Source organism: Nanorana parkeri, unplaced genomic scaffold (genome assembly GCF_000935625.1).
Source record: "Nanorana parkeri isolate BGI_ZX_2015 unplaced genomic scaffold, ASM93562v1 scaffold29, whole genome shotgun sequence".
NCBI classification, from domain to species: domain Eukaryota; kingdom Metazoa; phylum Chordata; class Amphibia; order Anura; family Dicroglossidae; genus Nanorana; species Nanorana parkeri.
This window is the reverse complement of record NW_017306297.1, coordinates 899,294-908,631: the sequence shown is the minus strand read 5'-3', so window position 1 is coordinate 908,631 and position 9,338 is coordinate 899,294. Positions and strand designations below refer to the sequence as shown.

General features: G+C 39.7%; 1 protein-coding gene across 1 annotated transcript in view; it reads left to right on the top strand.

Moving 5' to 3' along the window:
* Window positions 1-9,338, top strand: part of LOC108795889 (probable cation-transporting ATPase 13A4) — a 38,762-nt gene that overhangs the window by 18,121 nt on the left and 11,303 nt on the right. The window contains exons 15-20 of the mRNA XM_018567220.1: window positions 1,227-1,307; window positions 1,424-1,580; window positions 4,144-4,261; window positions 4,661-4,785; window positions 5,695-5,858; window positions 7,768-7,893. Of these exons, the coding sequence (XP_018422722.1) occupies window positions 1,227-1,307; window positions 1,424-1,580; window positions 4,144-4,261; window positions 4,661-4,785; window positions 5,695-5,858; window positions 7,768-7,893 (771 nt within the window). The remainder of the gene's footprint in view (window positions 1-1,226; window positions 1,308-1,423; window positions 1,581-4,143; window positions 4,262-4,660; window positions 4,786-5,694; window positions 5,859-7,767; window positions 7,894-9,338) is intronic.

Sequence of the window (9,338 nt, the reverse complement as noted above, 5' to 3'; positions counted from 1 at the left end):
AGGTAAGGATTTTTTTGTATTTAACAGTTGAGTGGTAAATTGTTTTAATATGTAGTATAGTAGCTGGAAGTTGGAATTAAAAGACATTAATCTTTTTTCACCCTTATTAAATATATAACTTTCTCATGAATCATCTATTGTCAGTGATATATATTTTTGGCTTTAATGGGCAGGCATACTGCTTGCATGCCAAACATTTTCCATTAAATGAGACATGGATCCACCACAGTGTTTTTAGACCTCATGCCCTCATCATAACATGACACCAAGTTACCGCAATAACACCATTCATGAATAGCATCTAATTAAACATAATGGTTTGCCGTAGTGATGCACCAATACCGATGCTCGTACTCGCCCAAGTGCTCCGATACTTAGGGCCGGTTCACACCAGCTCGTGGCATAGCAATGCCTGAGTTCTGGTCCACTGCATTTATGTGACTGCAGTGCCATTGACTTCAACGCTCCACCACGCCTCCTTCTGCCCCTGAACACAGGAAACCAGCCGGGATGCGCTCAAGTGCATTCCAGCAGTAAATCGTGCTGGAATACAGCAGAGCTGGTGTGAACCGGCCCTAACCCCTGATACCTGAACTTCCAGTCAGAGGGAGATTTCCTCTGACCGGCAGTGCCATGAGAGAACATGGAACCAGTAAAACAGCATGGAGCCAGCTTCCCGGGCAATCAAGAAACCTGGCAACGGGACACTACTTATTTAAAAAAAAAAAAAAATTATTACACATTTATGATAATTGTATTTGTTTATTTTTAAAATAAATACTTCAACAGTAACATTTTGTACTTACACTAATTCCATGCAATAAAGCAGTGACTGTAAATCAAGTGTAAGCAAGAGAAATAATGATGTCAACATCGATCAGTACAGTAACCCAGGAACAAATTAGAATTGAATTTGCTATAGTCAGATCAGTTAAGAGAATATTTCTAGCATAGGGATGGAACATTACCACTGCTATTTTCTCTGCCTAAGGCAGGGTTGTCAATCATTTTATGAATGCCTTAGGCAGAGAAAATAGCAGTGGTGACTATAGCAAATTCAATTGTAATTTGTTCCTGGGTTACTGTACTGATCGATGTTAACATCATTATTTCTCTTGCTTACACTTGATTTACAGTCACTGCTTTATTAAACACCTCTGACAATCATACCTAATATTTTCTAACTTCCTTCCTTCCTTAACATTTTAACCTTACTTTTTTTACAGGAATTTATGCAATCAAATTTTGAAGATAATGAAATTGCATCATCTAGTCTGGTTGTAAAGCCTGGTCAAGCATGCAGTTCTGTGAGTTGAAATCCTTTATTATTTGTTAGCTGGTGCTACTTATGGAAATCACTAGTTATAATTCAGTTCTCCAACATTTGAATAGTTATCATTCATCATTTCTTTCAACCTTTTAGAGTCCAGCAGAAGGAATAGCCATCATCCACCAGTTTCCATTTTCTTCAAGTTTACAGCGCATGTCTGTCATCACTCAAGAGATTGGACAAGATAAACTTGTAGTATATATGAAAGGAGCTCCTGAGATGGTGACTAAATTCTGCCGTGAAGACAGTGGTACGGAATATTGTCAAGAGAAGACAAATCAGTTAATAATAATATTGTAAACCATGTGCAACTACAGCCAGTAAGGTTGCTAGGCCCAGGTATCTTCTGTATGTGCTGTATGGCTCAGGCCACCCACAGCTTACATTTAATAACACATTTGTGGTTCAGTGATTTAACTGGAGGGAAGTCTTTACACAGTTTCCCTCAGCCTGTGTTCTTCAATGTGTCCAAGGAAAGTCCTCTAATATTTTAACTCTAATATCTATCTTTAATTTAGATATGAATAAAAGTAATGAATGACTCACCACTAACCAAAATTTAGATGAATATGTTTCTACTTCCCTCAAAAATGTAGAGATACAAGACAGGGATGTCCCATTTCACTATTAATATTTAACCCCTTATTAACCACCTGAAGACCAGGAGTTTACACCCCCTTCCTGGCCAGGCCATTTTTCAGCATTCAGCACTACAGTACTTTGACTGACGTTTATTCCGTCATGCAACGCTGTACTGAAAGTAATTTTATACCATTTTTTGTGGACAGATAGAGCTTTCTTTTGGTGGTATTTAATCACCACTGGGGTTTTTATTTTTCACTATAAAACCAAAAAAGTACACTAAATTTTGAAAAAAAATAATCTGTTTCCTTTTAAATGTTATGAAACATTTATTATTACCCAATTCTTTTGGTACAACATAAAAGACGGGGTCACGTCGGGTAAATAGACACCAAACATGTCAGGCTTGAAAATTGCGTGCGACCGCGAAGTCACAGAACACGACCACACCCAAAATTGGCCATAGGCAATGCTTTAAATGCTTTTACCTTTTACTAAGAAATCCCCTATGTGATAGCCAATTCACATAACAGGTCCTCTTTATGGAGACATCTTGGGTCTCCAAGACCCCTGATGTCACCTAGGGCCCCCCAGAGAAGCTGATGAAGCAGAGATCTGCTTCATCAGCTTCTTTCCGGCATCTGTAACCGGAGAGTGTCACTTAATGGGGGAAGTGATGTAATACACATCGCTTCCTGCATTCGGGGACAGCAGAGGAGATCAAAGGGAGATCGTGTACTGACCTCCCTTTGATCTCCACTGACAACGGCACCGTGCCGGTCCCAGCCGCACCGGGCACAGCGGATCTCGGGACCGGCGCCAGAGGTACGGGGGCATACACCCACAGCCAGTATAAGCGATCGGGTGTCTCTAGAGATGCCTGATCGCTTGAATGTAAACAGCCATCGCTGGCTGTTTACATGGCTGACAGTATCCCCACTGGTGTGCGCGCTGGGCTATGGACGGGAGGTGGTTAATGGTTTTGGTAGTTTTTCACCCAAATTCATATTCATAGGGCTTACTTTTATTACCACCTTATAGTATGACTAGTAAGTGACTATGGGGAGCTACTATATAAAACTGGAAAAAATTATGTTTAAAGTGTAATTCTACTTTTGCAAATTTGAGAAAACCCTTCTCCATGTTGGTTATGTGTTCCTATTCACACAGCATACTAAAAAATAACTTGTAAAAAATGTCTTACCTTTTAGATCTTTTGTTATAGCAGGCAAGATGGCTGATTCCAGGATTTGCTTAGCCTTTTCACAGTGGCCTGTCTAATGGAAAGATTTAGAACTCAAATTTGAGGATTGTGTTTATCTAATAAGCTTCATTAAAATACAATGGACAAGCCACCTCAGACCCCTCACAGCCCCTCCTAACATTTCAAAGAAAGAGAAGCTAGAATAAATTTTAACCCTTAAAACCCTTACCCAAATAAAAGCAATTTAGACTGTAAGAAGCATTGTTTAAATATATTTTTAGCTTATGCCATGTTAATGGGAACACATATTAAATAGGTGTGAAAGTGCAAATATACCTTAAAGGAGAACTATGGGGTTAAGGCTTTTCCCCATAGTTCTCCTTAGGGTAATGGGAGGACACAAACTAGCGTCCTCCGTCACCCTAGGCTCAGTATACCGCGAACTGTAGCTCGCGGTATACTGAGACGCCGCAGCTGAAGCGGATCCCGACAAAACTGACAGCTGGCTCTGCCTATCTAGAGGCAGAGCCAGCTGTACCCTCCCCCTCCCCCGTCCGATCCACCAGTCAGCGCTGGTGGATCGGAGCGGGGAGTGGGGAATCCAGCCCCTCCCCTGTCACGGCAGAGAGCTGTGACAGGATGGAGAGGTGAGCAAACGCCGGTATGTGTTTGCTCACCTCCCGATCTACTGAGCCGACCTGTGACAGTCTCATTGTCACAGGTCAGCTAGAACTATGAGGTGAGTGAAAAGCACTCACCTCATAGTTCTCCTTTAAATAATATGTGTGCATTATTACTTGTCTACCTTGTCTTATAAGCCCTCATTTTCAGGACAGGAACAAATCCAGTGAATATTATATATTAGTTACAAAAGGCTGTTCTTACACAACTGACTTAGGCAGTAAAATATTTTTAGTGAACTGATATCACAAAATACATTTATTGGCATATTTGACAGATCAAAAGGGAGCAATAAGAAAAAGTTTGTTGTTTAAAAATAAAGTTTATATTTTTCTGTTTCATACAGTTCCAAAAGGCTTTACTAGTGAACTTCAGTTTTACACAATGAAAGGATTTCGAGTTATTGGACTGGCATATAAAGTGCTGGAGGAAGAAAAGCTCTGTAGAAATGGCAGCTTCATTAGGTGTGATGTACTAAGTAAAAGTGTTTTTTTGTGGAAACAACCAATTAGTCCTGAACAGTGCAAACCATCAGTAATGTAATGTCAGCTTGTCATTCAGATGAAGGTTATTAATACAAAATTTACACCATTTTATTTATTTAACATTTTCCAATTATTTACATTGCAATTAACTGTATACAGCTACATATGATATACAATTATGAGGTGTTAGTTATATACTTAGCTCTGATTCATTTGACATGTAGTTTAATTTATAAACAGCTTAAGCAAACACACCTACGCCAGAAATAATACATTCTATCCATACATTATTCACACAACCTGGCATAAATATCAACTGTGTCTGCAGAAAAATAATTACAGTTCAGACAAGCATAACTGAACATCCCTTTATTTTAGGGAGGATGTTGAATCAGATCTGGAATTTCTTGGATTGCTTATAATGGAAAACAGATTAAAACCTGAAACCAAACCTGTTCTACAAGAACTGAGTGCTGCCAACATCAGGACTGTCATGATTACTGGTAACCCAGAAGCTTTACGTATACTTGCAGTTTTTTTTTTTTTTTTTTGTAAGGAGCTAGTACTGCATGTGCAGTATAATATATAAAATAACTGATGTGTTCAATTTTTATTATGCATTTCAGAATTTGTGCATGAAATCATGCACCGTTGTAACTGTGATTTTGATGAGGTTCATATTGTCTTTCACAGCCTCTATGGCTACAAGGATGTAGTGTTTCTTATGTAGACATTAGATGCTTCTCAGGGTTGGATTATACTCCTGCTCACCTAAGGGAAATACCATGTGATGCCCTCTAGCTAGCTTTATGATCACACTTACAAAATCAAACATCAAAGCCTCACAAGGCATGCCAAGGCTGGAGATAGAAAGGCTGAAAAGACTGCCCACAAGCTGCCAGGGTAACTAAAAGGCAGTTTAAACATGTCTATATATCCTGCCATTCTATGAGCCCTTTAAAGTGTATCTTCACCTTGGGTGCCAGAGGAGCTCACTATTAATGGCATAAATATTATTTGACACAAATTTTCACTCGTTAGATCCTTTATAGAACAAAAGTAAATTGTGTCTACAATGCAATTATTATTTTTTTAACAGGGGTCCTTTTCCTCCTAAGCAGCCGATTTGAGGCCATAAAGACATAAATGCCAGAGTTGCCTGATTGCCAGTCTGGGCTTGTATCTAAATCAAAGAAAATAGCTAGGTCAAAATACTATGGGGGGAATTTATCACAACTGGAGCAGACAAAAACTGTAGCAGATTTGCACTGCATCCAATCAGCTTCTCTGTCTCGTTTTCAAATCTTACCTGAGCAAACTGAAGAGAGATACTAATTGGTTGCCATGGGCAACTGCTCCAGATTCTGTCAGCTCCAGTTTTGATAAATTCCCCCTGCGTCTTTTCTTTACAGGTGATAATTTACAAACATCCATAACAGTGGCAAAAACATCTGGCTTAGTCCCTGAGAACAGCAGTATTATCCTTGTAGAAGCTGAAGAACCATCTGGACTGAACTCTGCAAAGATCTCCTGGCATGCAATCGAGAGCCAAGAACAAACTTCCAATGACACAAAAGTATGTTTTTTCTTTTACATACTGTTAAAGGGAAACACTAATGGTCTGGGGGTCACTTTTATAAATTTTTACACATTAATGTTAACACTTTTTTGAGGATGTTTAAAACGTTTGTATTGTTTATGCAAAATCCTTATTTACACTCAAGTATTATGATTTTAAAATATATAGTTTCCAAAAATAGAGCCCTGCATTAGCTACTCCCTTTATGACTCTTTTTGCTTAGCTGCATTTCTTTAGGTCTGTATATGAACACAGCAGGGATGAGGTAGAGAGGTGAATAACTCCTCTGACTCCTCTGACTCAGTCAGCTTTGTGCGTAATTTGAGCATTAGCAGTTTAGTTCTACACTGAGTGGCCAGATTATTATCACCACCTGACGTTTTTAGGCAAATTAGCTATAATTTTGCACTGAAGTTGCTAGAGGGCCAGACCATTATAAATAGGGAAGCAGGTTGTTTACCACGACAGTAGAAGTGATTTTTTCCTGAAGATATGGGTAAACAACGCGATTTAACAGCCTTTGAACGTGGGATGATTGTTGGCGCTCAGAGCCATGGAGTGAGTATCAGCAAAACAGCAGAATTCATTAAATGTTCAAAAGCAGCTGTTGTTAAAGTGTTTAAAGACTGGAATGTCAGCCGAAAATCTGGGTCTGAGCGTGAAAATTGTGGCAGTCAGTGACTAGTCAATGTTAGGGCAGAACGGAGAGTGGCAAGACTGGTACAAGACAACAGAAGGGCAACAGTACATCAAATTACTGCAGCTCTTAATCAGGGATCCTCTCAAATGATCTCTGAACGCACTGTTCGCCATACACTGCATCGTATGGGATATGGAAGCCAAAGGCCTGTTCGAACACCTTTGCTGTCTGCAGTTAACAAGATAAAACGTCTCTAATTCGCACAGGAACACAAGGATTGGACAGTCGAGCATTGGAAAAAAGTCATGTGGTCCGATGAATCACGTTTCCAGTTGCATCATGCAGATGGCAGAGTGAGAATTTGGCGGGAACAGCATGAAAGCATGCACCCCACATGCATGAGTACAACCCTTCAAGCTGGTGGGGGCACTGTTATGGTTTGGGGCATGTTTTCCTGGCATGATTTGGGCCCTTTAATTCATGTGGAACAACGTCTGAATAGCACAACATACCAATCTATCGTTGCTGATCAAGTTCATCCTATCATGTTGATGGCGTATCCCAATGGAGATGGCTTTTTCCAACAAGACATTGCGCCATGCCACGGTGCTCGTATTATGCACGAGTGGTTCCAAGAACACGAGGGAGAATTTACCTTGCTTAGGTGGCCCCCACAATCACCAGATCTGAATCCAATTGAGCATTTGTGGGACGAAGTTGAAAGAGCCATCAGGCAGCTGGTTCCACAACCATCAAATCTCTGACACCATCAGGCATGGTGTCGGGTTCCTCGCATTACCTTCCAACATGGAGTCAATGCCAAGAAGAATCACCGCAGAATTGAAGGCAAAAGGTGGCCCAACGAAGTACTGATGGGGTGGTCATAATAATCTGGCCACTCAGTGTATAAAAAAAACAGGATTTATTCAGGGGAGCTGTTAATGTTAGTGTAGGAAATTTTGAAAAGACGCCTACCTCCACCTGATAGCTGTAAGTATTAAGTATGAACGATTCTTCTACAACATACCATATTCATCTAAGAATCAGCAAAATGAAATTTAAAAAAACGTAATTCTTCCATCTGAAAAACACAATTTTAAAAAATACATACAAAAACAATTTCCTGTAAGATTCCAATTCCGATTGTTAGCTTTCCATGAATCTAGTGGAAATCTATGATATATTAAGTAGGATAAGACACCACTTAATGTTTAAGCAGAGCTATTATGTGTATTTATTAATATTTTGTAACCCTTTGTTCTCCAGGTGTCATTGAACATTGATATTGAACATAGAACAATTTCAGAGGAGGCACAGGGCGACTATCATTTTGCCATGAGTGGAAGGACATATCAAGTTGTCTTGCAGCATTTTCAAAGTTTGCTACCAAAAGTAAGTTTTTTTCTTATTTTGGGATAATGATTAACTTTTACTGCATGTTTTGACCTTAGGTCTCCTGAAGGTATTTCAGCACATTAACAGTTTAACAGTTTCTGTAAGAAACTTGCTGTATTTTTCTTGAAGACGTTTCACTGGTTATCCAACCAGCTTTCTCAATTCAGAATCACTTGTACAAAAATGATCTGGGAATAAATATGGTGAATGTTGCTCCATACAGTCAAGTATATATCCTAGACAGGGAGGAGGACTGGTTTAAAAGAGGTGTGAAAGAGGTCACTTATATAAAAATGGAAAAGCAAAGTTTGAATAGAGGTAGAAAGGGGGGGGGATGAGACATCTATTGTCTGCCACATACAATGCTGTTTTAACACCTCTCTCTGGGCAGGTTATTAACACCTCCTAGCTCCAATTATGCAAATGCAATCAACACCTGGTTGCGACTAAAAGATTATGTGGATTGGAGCAACATTCACCATATTTATTCCTAGAGACTTTTTGTACAAGTCATTCTGAATTGAGAAAGCTGGTTGGATAACCAGTGAAATGTCTTCAAGAAAAATACAGCAAGTCCAGTTGCCTTGACATATTTCTTACAGATATACCATAACCTGTATGAATGAGAACCTTCACAGATAAATTGAGCTCTATTAATACATGAGCAGTACCACCTATAGATTTAAGATAAATACATGAAAGTGAACATTTAACAGTATTGACTGATGCTTAACGATGCACTATTCTTTTGAAAACCAATAAAATGGTTTTTCTGCTTTTGTTGTCTGACTTGTGAGGAGAAGCTAGAAACAAATATGACATTTTGGTTCCTGGGCCTTCCCATCCCCGTTACTGCTCATATTTTCTTAGAAAACCTCAGTACTTGGTAGCATACTGCCAGTATACTGTCACTTAATCATAACCATACATAATGCAAATATTATGCAGGTCAGAACAAGTAAAAAAAAAAAAATAATTTAAGGTATATATCTGGTCTGGTCAATATTATGGTTCATTGGCAAAGACTCTCTGAGAGTGACACAAAAGTCACTGCCTCTACCCAGAATATGCTGAATTAACACAATTAATTTGCGTTTCCCAGTAAAGTAATGTATTTACATATGTGTTTTTCTAGCCCAAACTTTTTTTTAGTTATTACCGTATATACTCGAGTATAAGCCGAGTTTTTCAGCCCATTTTTTTTGCTGAAAAGTGCCCCCCTCGGCTTATACTCGAGTCAGCGCCTCGAGCTGGTCAGGTTTCTTCTTACTTACCTCGCCGAGCGTCGCGTCACTGCTGCTCCGGTGGGCGGCGCTCCGAGCGGGGTCATCTGGCAGTCTCCGGGTCCTAATTTAGGTGGCCGGAGACTGCCAGATGACCCCGCTCGGAGCGCCGCCCACCGGAGCAGCAGTGACGCGACGCTCGGCGAGGTAAGTAAGAAG